The sequence below is a fragment of the Diadema antillarum genome, unplaced genomic scaffold, assembly GCF_040938485.1.
Source record: "Diadema antillarum isolate AM-2024a unplaced genomic scaffold, OU_Dant_1.0 seq00000735_RagTag, whole genome shotgun sequence".
In the NCBI taxonomy this organism is placed as follows: domain Eukaryota; kingdom Metazoa; phylum Echinodermata; class Echinoidea; order Diadematoida; family Diadematidae; genus Diadema; species Diadema antillarum.
In genome coordinates, this window is record NW_027271635.1 from 576179 (window position 1) to 593244 (window position 17066).

A 17066-nucleotide genomic window follows, 5' to 3' on the forward strand; every position below is an offset into this window, starting at 1 on the left:
CTACTGAGTGAAGTTAATGTCTCTAAAACGAGTTTTCCAAAAACATGCCTATTTTATTTCTGTCCCAGATTGTGTTGGTTTCTTGCTTTTTCGTCGTTTTCATCGTTTGAAATTGCAGATTTCAATTGCGGATATCTTGAAAGTCTACGGTCAAGCTTGATATTCTTGATCTGTTCATCTTGTACCCATATCACTCTATCAGGCAGTGTCAGAGTCGGGTGCCTTCAGGTTGATCTGAATGAGGGTTTATATCAATAGAGGCACTGAGGCTCAAAGACAAATGTCACATGCTTTTGCCAATTTCATTATGAAATAAAAGGACTGCAGTTTGAAAATATATCTGGGCCCGATATTGATAATGATGTTTTTTGAATTCCTTTTTTCTTTTGTGCAATTGTACTCATTCTTCTGGAGTATTTCCACCATAATTATGTGATAGTTATCAATTCAATTTAAACTTCAGTCGTCAAACCTCACGTGCATGACAATTGCGAGGGAAAGAACAAAAAGAAACCTGATAATATAGAATCGTTTATCCATTCAGTATACATACAGATCAGAATCGTAAACATCTCGATCTTTTGCCAGTGTGATCGCGGCTTGGGAGAAGTGTTTTCTGCTGTGAGAAGGCCCTAAATTACCGAGTGCTCTCTTTTGTCAAAGTACCTTCGTACCACCGTTATGCGCAAAACTCTTCGGCGGTGCCGAACAAACGGAGAGCAACAGTTCTTTCTTCATCTGTAACAACTCCCTGATACAACCAGGTTCTTGACCAAGTCTGAATGTGTCTGCAAAGACCCTAACATAAAAATCACACAGCTTGTCCACAGAAATACTGAGCAGACTGAAGAATCGCCTAGAGTTTGACAGTGAACACGAGGTATATAATTATCAAGTATCAACCTTGTGTGACCGAATTGTTTCATTTTGGAAAGAGCGCCAAGGTTCGCCTCATTGTGAACCATCCGAAAGACGCCACACATCACCCATCGAAGGAAAGGGCCAGTCCACGGAGATAATAATACAGTATATGTTGGCAGGCGCTGTTTACACAAATTACTACGAGATGCACGTCACGATTTGCACGTTCATCATTTGCAGCCGACTAAAATGGACTGTGAATTTGTCAGCCATGACTTGTGGATGAGACACAATTATTGACTGAATGTTGTCAATATCATGGTTTTGTCGTTTGTGGGTTTTTTATCCTGAAAAAGAAGTGTTGGACAATTCTATCATAGCACGTTTCCACGGCGATATTCTTTAGATTCTAGCTCAGTGGGGACCTATACGTGGCAACTAAAATATCGAAATCTTCCTTTTTCTTGCATGTCTGATCCGCTTTGGTTTGTTATCTGTGCTTCTGCAGTAGTTATGCTATCAGCGATTTATGAAGCTGTGCTCTCCACATTCGTTCGCAACCCAGGAAGAAAAAGGATAAAAAGAAGGAGAAGAAGAAGAAGACAAAGAAAAAGAAGAAGTATATAGGAGGAGGAGGAGGAAAAGGATGAGGAGAAGAAAAAGAAGCAGGAGAAGAAGAAGAAGAAAAAAAAGAGGAACCCCACAAACTCTTACATTGCAACTGCTACCAATTCCGGGAAGTCTTGTGTAACAAAACCAGACACAACACATCAACATTTGAGATAAGAACATTTCCCCCTACATTATTGTTGGCGTCGAATATGCAATTTTAAGAAAGAAAGTAGACTCTTTGGCAAAGGTCTCTCTTGACTTGCCGTTAAATCTTTTTCGTAACAATAGGATCTAATTGTGCGCGATTTTAGAAAATATCCAGTCAATTAATGGTCATTCAGCCTGAAAACGACGATTATAGACAAGAGAGAAGTAGTATCAGAAAAGAAAGATTATATACGAGACGAAGAATAATTTCATAAAAATATTATTTACTATGCTTCATGCATTTAAGTCTTGGACTTCAGATTGGGGGCATTTCATGAAGCGTTTTGGTCGGATATTTTTCTGACAAACTGTTATAAGCTACTGAAATCCTTGCATCTGATTGGCTTTTGCAAATTTGTCCGACAAATTTGTCGGACAAAACGCTTCATGAAATGCCCCCCTTGACTCATCTGGTAACTTGTTCTCATCAGTTTAAGTTATTGCTCTCCAGTTTTGCGCCAAGAAGTCATATTCGATGTGTGTGTGTGGTGTTTTTTTTTTTTAATTCGCGACCTGTGTATATATATATATATATATATATATATATATATATATATATATATATGTGTGTGTGTGTGTGTGTGTGTGAGCGCTTGTTTCTTTGTGTAAAAAAAAAAGAATGACTATTTTGTTACTCTGTACAGCAGCACCAGCTTATGATTTTATCTTTGTGTTGTTTGAATGTTAATGAATTAAAGATTATTTGAAAAAATGAATGACAGAGAAATGGAATGGATTATTATGAACTAACATGCATGGCAAAAGAACATTATATTTCAATTTCTTAATTTGTGACAAATAATGTGAATTTTCAAAATTTGCAAGTCGTGTAAAATGTGAATGGTAATATGTCCCTCATGTCATACCCCACAAGTCCACTTGCCAAGTATGTGTGAGGGAGTGCATCTGTTCGTAAGCTAAGTAGGATAGGGTAGGGTAGGGTAGTGTACAGTGGTCATTGGTGGTGTGGAAACGATAGTGGAATTTGATAGCGGGGGAAGGGGACATAAGAAACTGTTTCTTTAGATTTTTGTCTAGCTGCTCTTTAGTACAGAAAGGTGTTTCCTTAAATCATGCAAGCATTATGATGTATCATCGTGAAAGTATTAGAGATATCAAAGGAAAGCATACGCCAGTAACAATTCTTAATAAAGTTTGGAGAAAAAAAAACACGAAATTTGCCTGTGTGTTTTAAGTGAGGTATTCATATGATGCATTGTACGTCCCCTCTCCTTCGAACTGCGTCAAAAATATCTGCATGGCAAGTGGCGCTCTTTGCCACGATGGATTGAGCGTTGCCATGGCAACGTATCGCGCTTGTTGGATTGGCAACAATACATGGGAGGAATATTGCACTCCATGCTCATGAATTATTCATCACGAATGAAGGTATCCATGCGTGAATTCATACCATTACTCATTAGCAAATTGGATTTTGCTACGACGCCACCACGACGCCCAACATTCATTTGGGATTCCTTATGAGCAAATAAATTGTTTTTCGTCAGCTGTAGAACGTTCTTTCTACTTTCACATCAGTAGTGGAGGAGTGGAGGAAAAATGGGAATGCAATGAAAGGAAGTGGGGGTCCATTGTACGGAGCTTATGACTATACCGACAATAAAATCAATCATCGCGATGATTTTTCGGAGTGTAAGAATCCTACATACAACAGCAGCTGGGTGCGTTATGACTGTACAAAAAAGGTTCACCATAACGTACTCAGTGCAGTTGTGAATGTCTCATACAGCAGTAATTATGACATACAAAATGATGAATGTAAAAAGAGATTACATGTGGAAGGCAGCGATATATTTTTTAACTTTCTTTTCTGTTTAGGATCTGCGAGCATCAGCAATAGCGTCATCACCGTTCGTCACCACCATATCTACTGCCCATCTGTGCCATCGCTCACTTTGATCAATCCTATGTCTAAACGGAGATTTCTACACATATCTAATGCCAGCGTTACCACACACAGGATATCATTACATTTTCTGTTCTTTTGTTTTGCTCTGTTAGGTTCTCGGAGTCTGGGCAGTGGCGATGGCGGGAAGTAGGATCCTTGTCACTCTAGCGAGAGTTTCCCTGCTGTGCTTAGCTTTCACATTTCTGCCAGACAGAGGTAAGACTTACTTTGGTATAGAGATCAATAAATGAACTGAAGATCTTCAGTATCAAAATGGCAAGCGCCCTCACTCGGCAAAAGTAAGAATTGGACTTCAGAAGTGGAATAAGTAATAGGTTGAGTTTGAGGTTGCCATAAAGAGGAATTGGACTTGACGCTCCGTATTACCTCACACACACACACACACACACACACACACACACACACACACACACACACACACACACATATATATATATATATAAATATAAATATATATATATATATATATATATATATGTATATATATTCATTTATACGTGTTTTTCAGAACTGTCCGATGAAAATAGTTAAGAAATTCAGACTCCTCCAACTTCGGTGGGAAACGAAAGCTCTTGGGTTTTGTTCTTAAACTAAAAGTGGTCTTGTAACAGTTTCGCCAGTGGTCCCATCGCCTAACACTGCAGTAGCTTTACAATTAATTGTAGGTCTGTAATCAAATGTGTTTACCATAGCGATACGATTCCATTGCAAATCAAAGCAAAAAAAAAAAAACACACACACACACATACACACACAAAACAAAACAAAACAAAACTGCTGATTGTTACCATTGATTGCACACTGTAATACCATCACTTGTAAAATTGCCATAATTATATGCAGTAGGGAGCTCTAGAGACAACGCTATTGATGTTTACGACGCGGCAGTAATAGAATATAGACGTGATGACGTCACAATTTTTTTAAATAGTTTGGGTTAGAACTAGGTGAGGGCATAAATATTTGGGCCCGTTGAGCCATGTTCGAAACAGTTTCCATGGCGATGATAATATATCAATTTGGGGGTACTGTCTTAAGCCAAAAAGAAAAGAAGAAAAGAAAAGACAAAGATTCAGGTATGAGTTTCTTCATATTTGTCTCCCTCTATAAACTACATTTGTTAAGATCGCAACTGCTGATCTGTAAATATCTCTCTTTCAAAAGACAAAGATGTTCCGCACATGCGCGAACAGCTGTTTCTATTGTCCTACCTTGGTGGAGGCGTGTCATAAACGATCGCGTGGCTGATGTAATGCTTGCTATAGTGAGAGCACGAAGCAAGAACTCTCTGGCGAAATTGACAGTCTGATTTGCACCTGGGCAATTACTTATATAGGTTTTGGAACGCCGCAGTTCACCGTGAAGCCCGGGGGAACTTTCGATCGCTTTGTCGGCGATAGCATCAGCTTGCCGTGTGCCGTCTCTGGGCTCACCCAAAGTGACACTTTGGTCTGGTTAAAAGATGATGATATACCACTGTCCAGGAACCGCGACATCATCGACCCGAGTCTGAGGTCGAAGTATAACATCACGGACAACGCCGTCAACGGGAGCTTTAACCTCCACATCGCTGATCTGTTCGTCAACGACAGTGGAACATACCAGTGTTGGGTGTCAGGATCGGGTGCGAGAATTGGGTCGACCATCGCTAATCTGACAGTCTTGCGTAAGTGTTGTCTATAGACCTGAAGTTGAATTTAATGTAGCATAGCCTCCGCGGAGATAACAAAAAATAATGTAAATCACGACTCTTGTCTTTGTTGGTACATTCTGACTTTTTCGTATTTATGTAATAGCAAATACCCTCCCTTGTTCTGAACTCTAACTTGTTGCCGAGTTCTCTGATTGCCTTCCGATATATTTGCCTATAACTGCCGAGACAGCTGAAGTCCCAAGAGGTTTGAAACGTAATAGACGAACTGTAAAGTGCGCCCCCATTGCATTAACGATCTGCGACGTGAATGCTGAGAGGACGTTAATTAGACCAAGGAGGTTTTATACCCGGAGTTCCAACTGGCTGTAATTATTTCATACAGTTGTCAGATTTTTATTGCTGTACAAAAGAATTCCACGGGTGCACTTGTGCCTTTGATGATCGATGTTCGACACCGCCGTCTTGCTGAGCAGTCTGAAGATTCATTTTGTACGTTATCATAATGTTGGCCATATTTTGCTTCTTTATTTATCAAATGAAATGAAATTTAACTTGCTGAAAAAAGCATGTAACAAAAGTCAATCCCGTCCAGAAATTTGTGTAAAAGTGTAAATCAGAGTTGTATCATGTGAAAATGTTTAAAGCTGTACCATCCTTGAAATCCTGTTTTATCACTTTTCCGCTTAATTTCCACAAATGAAACTAACATGGAATAGTCTTCAGGTATAATTCTTTATTGATAGATATATCAGATTAGTGCCCGGGTATGCCCAGTAGAGTAATTTTCATCTTTATTTCAGCATTTTTTGTTCGATTTCTATTCGCGCATCCTCATGTATTTACCACCTACCTTTTATAAGAAGGGATAGCGAAAAGTAATTACCATCACAAAGACATATCTTCCATTGAAAGTGGCTGGTGATTATGCAATGAGACACGAGTCAATTGTCTTCCTATCTGCTTGGCAGATCCTGTTTGGCACATGCTTCAAATCTTTTTGAGCGGCGGCTTCGAACATGCAGCAAAGGAAATAAGACGGTTGTGACTCCATTCTCTTGAACCTCATTGATTAGACCAAAATTGGAGTTCTGCACATGCGTGAGACAGTTGTTTCAATTGTCTTACCCAGGAGGCTGCGTCGTCTTGGCGTTCGCGTTGCAGATCCAAAGCTCGTTAATATTGCAATGCGTTTATCAACTCTTTTTCTCGGCAGAAACAGGTTTTCCAAAAGCTTTCAAGGAATTTTTACGAGTTGATAAACGCAAAGCTGTTTTGAAAGCCCTTTCGGAAAGCCTTTTTGAAAGCCGCAAATTTGTGCTTTCCGAAACAGGTTTCCTAAACAGGTTTCAAGAAACCTGTTTTTAGAAGCCTTTTGAAGCGAGATAAACGCAAAGCTGTATTGAAACGGCTTTGTACTGCAGTTGTGAACCATGCACACCTTATAATGACCTCTTCCGTCGGGTCGATTGCGCAATGCAGCTGTGCAGTGACAGGCCAGTTATTGTGTCCGCGAAGAGTTGATAAACGCAACTATTTTGCAAGCCGTTTCTAAAGGGCTTTGGAAAGGGCTTTTGAAAGCCGTTTAAACAGGAGAAAGATGGTAAACGCAGCCTTGGATGTATGGTTGGACAAAGGAATTATTTCTTTCTTTTCATACTTGTTGCTATGAAAATTCACTTTCATCTACTCTGTAAAAGTGGTTTCTTTCGCGTACAGAAACTTTCGCGGTTTCCATCTGTGCCGACTTTTTCGCGTGTGTTTAAATTCGCGGTCGGTAATGATAGCGTTGTAACAAGCAACGGGTTCAAAACATTTTCGCGTGATGTTAAATTCGCGGTTCAACCTCAAAGCGCGAAAAGCGCGAAAATAAAACCACCGCGAAAGAATCCACTTTTACAGGTCAACGTCGAGTGCCAGTTTGGTAAAATCACGTCAGGTAGTACATGTGCAAAGTAAGGCAAGGACATGTACAGGAAGGGTTTGCCACTACTTGCAGCGAAAATTAATCGTATCAGTATTCTGTCAACTTGAATTTTGTTTATTTTCATACTTGTAGCCGTGCCTGTCCAGGTATTCACCATAACTCCAAGTGATACCATTGCAACGACTGGCACGACAGCCAGAATGCTGTGTTCCGTATCTAACAAAGAGGGCGTCCTCGAGTGGTTGAAGAATGGCGTCGTCATAAGTCGAAATGGGAACATAATAGACTCGTCCCTCAGCCGTTTCAACATCGTGGATACGGAGAGAAAAGGAACGTATAACCTTCAGGTGAGGAAAGCCTTAATAATGGATGAATTAATACTTTATTCCCGGACCTGGCGCAGCATGTAGGTAGTACGGGGGTTTTGAGATGCAGGACAGATGTTGAGAAAACGACAAGAGGAAGAAAAACGATTTGAAGAAAAAGAAGAAGAAGAAGGAAGAAGACTTACGGAACCGTGGCCCAAACTTAGAATATCAAAACCTTCAACGAAAGAAAGCGCGAAAAAGAGGAATCTGCACCACATGAGCATGTCTCTGAAATAATGTTTATAAGCGTAGGCGGTGTGTAAAGTGCATTCCTATAAATTTACAAAATCCATGAAATAGGGAGCCAGGAACCGTTTTTCTATTAGTAGCTGCATTATTGTACAGGCATGCCTTTTGCACACGAAACAGTGCATGAAACTTAGAATTTACACTCAAAATCACTTGAAAACTCCACTTGCTAGCCAATCACCACATAAAATGCAAGCTATATGTGACAGGAATGGAATTGCGAGAAAAGCTTTCATTGTACTGTGGTATTTGGCTATTCATCGATCGGTTTGGGCGGCTTTGTGCGTTTGAGCAGAATATGCAAAGTCGGCACGCCGTTGACTGAGTCAGGCATGAGAACGTTGCACATAAAGAGTTAAATAACTTTGGGGGAATTTGCAGAATGAAGCGTGTTTCCGTCGTTTAAATAACATGCAGCAAAACACATACCTTTACAGCATAAGAAACAGAAAATATTGACCCATCAACTTTCATGTCCCTAAGATAAACAAGAGAATAATTGTACATAAGAAAAACAAAGCGTCATTGACAAACTCTTCCTATAATTTTGATTGGTAAGAAAAAAAAATCAGGGGGTAAGCTTTGCCTCATTAATGTCATCAAGTTTGCCAGACAGTACATTCATCCCATCAAGTTACGACCAACTCCACACAAAGTCGCCAAAATGATATCACTGCGTACACTGAGTGCACATGAAGTCAAGCCATCGATCAATAAGATTACTAAGTAATCATGTTTTTTAACATAAAACTAAAACCCGATCTTTTTCTTACATGTTGGCTGCAGATTGTGTTAGTTCAAGGGTATGATGCCGCGAGGTACAGCTGTCGAGTTACTGCAGCCGGCCGTAGCACCGCTATCGCATCGTCCGAGGCCGTGCTCGAGGTCCGAGACGGTACAGAGGAAACGAGCATCCTCATCCCGCCTTCGGACACGACGGCGACCGTCGGAACGAGCGTGACTCTGGTTTGTCGCATCCAGCACGCCTCTAACGAGGTGGAGTGGTCCAAAGACGGCACCCCCATAACTATTGGCCGAAATGTTGTCCCTGGAACCAACAGGTGCGTGTTGAGGAGGAATCTGGCAGACTTACCCACGATAGTACAACGCTAGGAACGGTCTCGCGTTCACCCGTTTCTCGCAGTGCTCGGTCTGGCGAGTTAGTCTCAATTTTCAGCCACGAGGCCTTAACAACAGGCTAATAATGAGAGGGCTCATTGAAATAGCAATTACGACATTGTTGTGCCGTCATGAGTACGTTTGAACATACCATTACACTTTCTTAATTAAAAGAAAGTAAGATAATTTGTTTGGTAGAAAATGTAATTGCTTCCATTACAATAGACTAAAATCATACTGCAAAAGCAATCGCAACACTGTTACCAAAGATTATAACAATAAGTTTCGGATAGATTTTGAAAGTATGATTTCAGTCTATTGTAATGAAAGAGGTAGCATTGACTAACAAACATGTCTGACTCCACTTAAAACAGGGAAATGTAATGAGATGCTTATACCTACTCACGACAGCTCAACAATGTCAATGATGATGATGATAATGATAATGATACTACTACTACTACTACTAATAATAATAATAGTAATGACAATAATAATGATAGTGATGATAATAATAATAACAATAATAATAACAGTGCAAATGAGTGGGCCCTAGTTTTTCAGATTTGTATATATATAAATTGTCCTAACGGTTCGAATAAGGCTGTTGAATGAAAATATGAATAAAATGGCGTCAGTTTGTAAATGATGCATCTTAAATCAATAATGACTTCGCCGAGCTCGAAAAACTGAATCATAATCTTATAGATGCCTCCTGTACATTCTGTACGTGGTATCAAAAGCATTTTCACCCGAGGATAAGACATTGCAACGCAAATCTATCTGTTTTATATTCCGTGACGTCAGCGACAGAATATCGATCACGGATTTGGTCGACAACGGCGAGTACAACCTCCACATCAGCGACATCGAGGAGGATGACGCAGGGAAATACATATGTGCGGTCGACGGCTTATCTACGCCTCAGGCAACGCTGACCGTCCTACGTGAGGAGATTCTGGCACTCTTTTACATACTCTCAATTCTTCCTTTGCGGGATCAATATATTTTTGGCCTTGAAAATTCCTGAATAGAATGCAAATAACTATTGTATGTTTAAGACACAGACAAGAACTTGGGATATCCTGCATGAGAAAACACGTGTCCATTAACACCATTTGGCCATGTTTTTCAGTTTTATCAATATTACTCAGTCTCAATGGGCCTTATAAAAACATGATTTCCTTATATTCTGCGTACTCACATTATGTAATTAATCATCTTCTAATCTCCCATCTTATACCGGAATATAAACATCAAAATTCTACCTATCCTCACCATGAATAAAACAAGCTTCTGTCACCAATTTTAAGCATTATATGACACAGAACAGAGGTGCAAAGCAAAATACAAATTTATCGCGTTCATTGTCGTATCGTAAACAAAAGTTTGATACTTCCTCTTTGCTTATCTCACCATTCCTATTTCGGCTTGCTGTTGAAGTCATTTGACAGGACATCTGTCAGTGTGCCAGCCTCTCATAGATTTTGTTTAAAGCAACAGGAGTATTATTTAAGGACTCGGCAGCGTTCGGTGAATAGCAAAGTGTAATTTGTATATTGTTTCCCTCTGAACAATATCAGCGGCTTCGGAGCCTAGTGCGATATCACCCGAGTGCTCGATCACGCCTTCAAGTAACTTGCGGGAAAACGATAAGGTGACGCTGAGTTGTGAGTCAACCGGTGGAGCGCCACAGCCGACGCTGACCTGGTCGAACGACCTCGACGCACAAAGAAACTTTGGCAATCAAACCGTCGACTCGTCGTCGACAGTGAACTCGTTTCCCATAACTCTCTCCAGGGCGTGGTTCGGCGTCGTGTTCACCTGCCGCTCCACTCATCCTACCTACGATACGCCTAGAGAGTGCGTACTCCCACCGCTTAGTTTTGAAAGTGAGTACACAATGTCAAACAAGTCAGTTTTCATGCCAAAAGGAACACACATTAAGCAATTTCAATATTTATCTTTACCATACTTTTTCTTTCATTACGCGAATTATTTGTTTCGTAGAATGCAATACTTTGTTTTCTTTTTAGTGTCTTAGGACACACTCGTTAAATCTTTTTGAGACTCTTACAATAGTGCTTGTAAAGCCCTACAAGGCATTAGAATGGAATCGAAATTTATCACGTTAAAACGGAAAAACAAAGAATGAAAATGAAAGTGCTGCGAGATTCCTCGTCATACATCTCCTGTTTTCTTCAAAAGGAGGAAGAAATTGAAACAAGTCTCGAATCAGTTACAATTTTATGACTGCCATTGCCTTTTACTATCAAAATCGAAATAGCAAAATAATCAACCGTCTTTACTGATTTTATGGTGAGCTCTTAGTGTCTCGTCCCATGCGGTTTCAGTTCGTTATTCCGAAGGTTTCGATAACCCGAAAAGTATACGAGGTTCGTTCCTCCGAAAGTTCCTTAATCGTCAATTCAAACAAGGTTTGTTATTCCAAATGATCGTTTATTGAAAACGAAATGAGGGTCATAATTCCGAAGGTTCGTTAATGCGCACCTTCTTTTCGTATTGACAAACGTTAACGAACCTTGCTTCTGTTTTGGATAAACGAACTTTCCAACTAAGGGACTAATCTCATCTTTGAAATAACGAACTTTTGGAATAACGCACGTTGATTATTTTCGGATTAAAGCCCCAATTTCATATAAAACGGAGACTCTCGAAAAACCACTGAGAGACGAAAATCATCAAAATTCCTCAGTAGTCTCCAAAACCAGATAAAAATAATGTCTTTGTAAAATGGCTCTAAAGGACCCTTGAAAGATCATTGAAAGACAAAAAAAGTAACTTTCCAACAATTTCCTCCCAGATCCCTGTGGGACCTTGAAGACTGCCGAATGTTCACTGTGATACCAATAAGACTGGACAGTTCACTGAAATATCATATGAACTACTCCTTTGGATCTTCAAAGATCAATCAAGATCTCTGAGAAACTGCAATCTTTCAATAATCCGTTAATGATTTCTCTTAAATGTTCCAGCGATCTTCTCTAAAAATGTGGCAGTTCCAGAGACTATCGAAAGGAAAGATAATTGAAAAACTAGTAAGACCCCTAAACGCTCATTGAGAGGCTGCTGAAAGGATGCTGAAAGATAAACTGAAGGACGATTTTTATTACAAGATAGGTGAAAGACCATTTTGAACCTTTCCATTTTTTTTTGGAGAAATGGACACCATTAGAATACTGAAAAATCGCTTAAGACTCACGGAGGACCCCCGAGATCATTGAAAATTTACTGAAAGATCATTGAAAGATCTACAAATTTGTACGGTCTTTCAGTAATCTTTCAGAGGCCTTGCCCTATATGGAGTGGGGGTATTACGAACCTCCGAAATAACGAACCTCCGGAATGACGCCACAAAATGAATGCTCGGATTAACTAAACCATAATATTTTCGGATTAACGAACATTTAAATCTAGGGAATTCATGTGTTTCAAGATAAGCAGGCCTACCTTCGGAATAAGAAGCCTTACTTCACTTTCGTATTAACGAACGCTCGGAATAACGAACTTCACCCCTCTTGTCCCCCACCAGTTATCGGCTCTGTAAACATCACGGTGGACACGGATTTGCTCACCATCGAGGAGGGGAAGTCAGCGGAAATTACGTGCTCAGCGATCGGTGATCCGCCCGTGATTCGCTTCACTTGGTACTACAGCGGGGCGGAATTAGTCAGTTCTGATAGCAGGTAGACCACGGGTTTCCTGATTTCATTTCATTTCATTTCATGTCCAACAGAGATGCAATGACAGTATACGATTTCATTATATTATATAGTTATGATGTAGAATATAGTTAACAAATTTCCAGAATCCCCTCGGATCTCGCTGTATGACCCATCACGATTAAGATGGTGTCAACATTTTGCTAGTTTACCAATGATTTTAATCTCGTCTACATATTTCCGCCGGGGATTGCAACTCTCGTTCGATTTTTATGATAATCAGTTTCCCGCCATTTTTTCTGCTCTTCCTAGATTTGAAATCTCGACAACGCAAGGGAATGGCGCGTCAACTCTCACCATCATTTCTGCCACACTCGGTATGGACGATTCGAGCGTGCAGTGCGAAGCGCGCAATCGGATTGACGCGCGGCGTGCGAGTGTTATCATCAAGATAAAAGGTAAGAATTGCATTATAGAATGTCAGGCAACTATTGCATTCTTTAAGACTGCGTCTCTCGAGTTGTGAAATATTCATCATTTAAGTTCATCAATCTCATCACTTACCGATGATTGCTGGAAGAAGAAGCCTCTAGATAACAAGAATTTTTGTTTTCACAAGTCTAAACTTTTGTTTTTTAATGCCATTGTACGTATGCCCACAGTTAATGTAAGAAATCTCACTTGCGACACTGTAAAATGTATTTTACCGTAACACCTACCAACTGGCCCATGTTCACACACTGAAAAATGAACTGGAGTTTCCTCTTAAGACAATAATGAAATGTGGCTGTTTTGATACCGAATGACCCAGAATCCACGGTAACATACCACACTATGGTATTTTGATCAGAACGCAGTCCAGTACAAAAGAGAAATTCTAGTCCTATCTATGTTGCTTAAACTGTGTCCACCTGAGAGTATTATATTTGTACACAAATCTAAACTTCAATTTGTACTTCTTTCTTCATGAAATTGTTCCTTGCGAGATATATGCCACACCATTACCTTATTACCACTGTTTGTTTTCTCTCCTCTAATTAGAGGACAACCTCGTGACGTATGTGATCGCGTCCATTGCTCTCGCTGGAAGCGTTGTCTTCGTTGCCATAGTGACTGGTTTCATCATTTGGGTGTGCCACATGCTAAAGAAGAGGAAGAAGAGGGGGAAAGGTTTGTATTTTTTTTTCAGTCATGTTAGCAAATCTTAAGATTCCTAGTATTTTTTTTTTGAGGAGGTGGGGTTATGTTTTGATTTTATTAGGTTCAATTCAATTTAATTCAACCCTTTAATTTGATAACAGGATTGCAAAATAGACAATAAAATAATATGAAACACAGGAAACTATGCCAAACATTTTCTGAGGGTTAATAGCTAAAGCAAATGGACTTATAAATAAAAATAAATGTGAGATGAGAGAGAGAGAGAGAGAGAGAGAGAGAGAGAGGTGGGGGGGGGGGGGGGTGATTAAGACTTATTGAATCCAATATTGAGATACGTCCTGGTAATAATGTAGCTGCATGTCTATTCACTCGCCTATATACTTTGTACTATGTACTTGTCTCTAACTTCTGTATACTTGTGTGTGCATGTATGTGTTCACGCAAGTACATAGTACCACAGATTGCACCAGTAACAGATAATGGCTAATTGTAACTTGTAAGAAAGTATGTCTATAAAGATGTGGATGCTTCCAATTTCTAGCACTTCCGGTGATACCCCATACTTCTGTTTTCTCCCGTCAGTTTACCCAGACCCAGAGTTGCAGATGATGCAGAAGTCAGTGACCAATGACAATATCTTCGTCAGTCATGCTGGAAATGGGCTCAATGCCGGTATGGCTCAGGCTAGGAACCACTCGGGTCCTAAGACGAAACACAGGGTGTGGTACATCAAGAGCAAGTCCGTGCACAATCCCAAGCAGCTGAAGGTGCACAATGAGTTTCGGGAGAACCCCACGAAAGCCGCGCGAAACCGCAAGCGCAAGGCTCGTCTGCCGGATGTTCTGTCGCGACGGGCACTGTACAGCCACGCCCCGGGAGACTCCAGCCCATCGTCGGATGGCGGGTTGGTGCGGAAGCGGAAGGAAAAGACTGAACTGTCGCCAAGAGAGCACAAAGCTCGGGTCGAGTTCGAGAATAGAGTCAGAGAGCTGCAGAAGATGAAAAACGATCTGGTATCTATGGAGAAGGAGAGGCGGAAGAATAAGGGCAGGAAACAGCTCAAGAATACCGGGGTAAGATATGAAATGTCCTTGGTCTTATCATGAACTAGATTAAGAATGACTAAACTACTCTATAGCCGCGGTCACGCTTGGAAAAGATGGAAAAGTTACAGATCTCTAAGATCTCATATTCCAAGTTTTGCCAGTGTGACCGCAAACCTCCCTCGAAACTTCCCACTCTAACTATAGGGATATTTCTCCCACCCCCTCCAAACTATTCGATCTTTTGCCAGTCTGACCGCGCCTTATTTGCCTTCTTCCATGTGTCATTATCTTAAGATATTGAACGAGACCGAACTAGGTAATCACAAACCAATAATTAACCTGAATCTTGAATCCCATTGGTAGAGAAAAGTAATTGGTTCATTATCTTTAGGCTTTTTTTTCTTACTGAGGAACGACAACAGCTTGAATGATAGAAATTAAAGAAAAATGTAACATATAAAAACAAGTCCATTTTGAGGCAGTTTTTGGTTAGTGATACAGTGAATCCTAAAGTTGTACCTATTTGGGAGAAGTTTTGAGTTTTGACTTTTATGATTCCAATTTTCTCCTTAAAAACGGAACTGCATTTTCTTTGAAATGAAAAAAAAAATCCAGATGGAAACTATTTCTCATCAATGACAAATTTCAAGAAGGTCACTAAGAATGTGATAAAAAGCTGAACAATATCTATCCATGCAAACAATGCTGAGTCGTCGAATGTGACGTCAGAATCTCGCGATTCCGTGGCACAATGAGAAATGGTGACGTCACGAACGCGAATCAATCTTAACATTTGATCAAAATGTTATTGTGTCTGTTTATGCTTATACTAATGCATTTTATCCCACCCTCATGTTTCCTTAATGCAGCTCATTCTCTTCCTTAGTATACCCACCTCTTCCGGGAGAGAGGACAATATGGCATCAGAATCAATACCGAAAAGCGGTCTGCCAATTCCCACTTCAGCGCAGACACACAAAATTATATAGCACATGGTGTTTTCATAAATTTATATGTACAAGTGTATGATACTGAGTTCGCTTGATTCTTGATGGAAGTATGTGCCTTTTTATGCTACTAAACGTCACAGAAGTGTTAAAAGTTTTGTCCTTTCTCTGCTTAATTTACAGAAATAGACTACGTGATCGGGTGGTGCATCAATTGAACATCGTCACTTTCGGACTTTTAATCCCTGATTCATCGTGGTCGTGGCTTTGACAACATTTCCAGGATAATTCATCTTTATCTTTTTTATAGTCAGGTACGATGCAAGAAAACTTTGCATCCTATCATCAGCGATTTAATGCCGAAAAAAAAAAATCCAACAGAATCGCCTCTGCAAAGTTTACAGACGTATGGACGGCCGCAATGTGTGTAACTGCCCACAGTGCCTTGTCACAGTCGATTGTGCCGGATTGGAGTCCGCCCGCTGCGATGAGCTCGCCAGAGATACCTGAGGGGCGTTTCATCAAGTGTTTTGTCAGTGATTTCCTCTGACGAACTTGCTCTCAGCCAATCAGATGCAAGGATTTTGGTAGCTTAAAACATTTGTCAGTGTCTGACAAGTTTATTAAACGCTGCCCAGATATTTGTTGTTGTTGTTGTTGTTGTTGCCGCGTAACCTAACATTGTGATTACAGGATGTAAGGTTGCGACCAGAAAATGAAAACCCAGAGAGAACAACGTGCTGGAATTTGTGGTCAACAATCTTTATAATGCACAACTTCATCGAACATCAATCGAAGGAGAAAAGACAGAAGATATCTTTTTTCAGCGATTCTTTGTTTGCTACCCTGATTACTGAAATCTTTGTCGTAATAGTAGTGATGGCCTTCAGCTAAAGCATTTTACCTCCGCCAGTACGTGAAGCCTATCAAACGGCCGATGGAGAACATGTTTTCGGTTCTGTACGTGTGTTTGTCCGTGCGTTTGTATACAAGATAACTCGAGAATGGGTGAACGATTTAAAAAAAAAACAAAATATGCAGGTTTGTTCATACTAAAGTAAAAAAAAAAAGCTCACGAGGTCAAAGGTCAATCTCCCAATAACTCAAGAACGGATGATCGGATTTTCACCAATCTTGAAGACTGTTTATAATGAAGTAAGAAAGAAACGACTAAATTTGGGGCTCATGAGGTCAAAGATTATAAGGAGTAAAAAAGGACATATAATATTATATAAAGAATATCTCCAAGTAACTGAAGAACCGATGATAAGATTTTCACCACATTTGCAGATTGTGCTCATAATG

At 40.1% G+C, this 17066-nt stretch overlaps 1 protein-coding gene across 1 annotated transcript in view; it reads left to right on the plus strand.

The window, feature by feature from the left end:
• LOC139738311 (uncharacterized) overlaps positions 1 to 15950 on the plus strand; it is a 68240-nt gene extending 52290 nt beyond the window's left edge. The window contains exons 11-20 of the mRNA XM_071648952.1: positions 3703 to 3805; positions 4947 to 5276; positions 7321 to 7535; positions 8592 to 8866; positions 9732 to 9871; positions 10508 to 10816; positions 12478 to 12631; positions 12920 to 13065; positions 14351 to 14841; positions 15945 to 15950. Of these exons, the coding sequence (XP_071505053.1) occupies positions 3703 to 3805; positions 4947 to 5276; positions 7321 to 7535; positions 8592 to 8866; positions 9732 to 9871; positions 10508 to 10816; positions 12478 to 12631; positions 12920 to 13065; positions 14351 to 14841; positions 15945 to 15950 (2169 nt within the window). The remainder of the gene's footprint in view (positions 1 to 3702; positions 3806 to 4946; positions 5277 to 7320; positions 7536 to 8591; positions 8867 to 9731; positions 9872 to 10507; positions 10817 to 12477; positions 12632 to 12919; positions 13066 to 14350; positions 14842 to 15944) is intronic.
• Positions 15951 to 17066: the final 1116 nt, after the last annotated feature.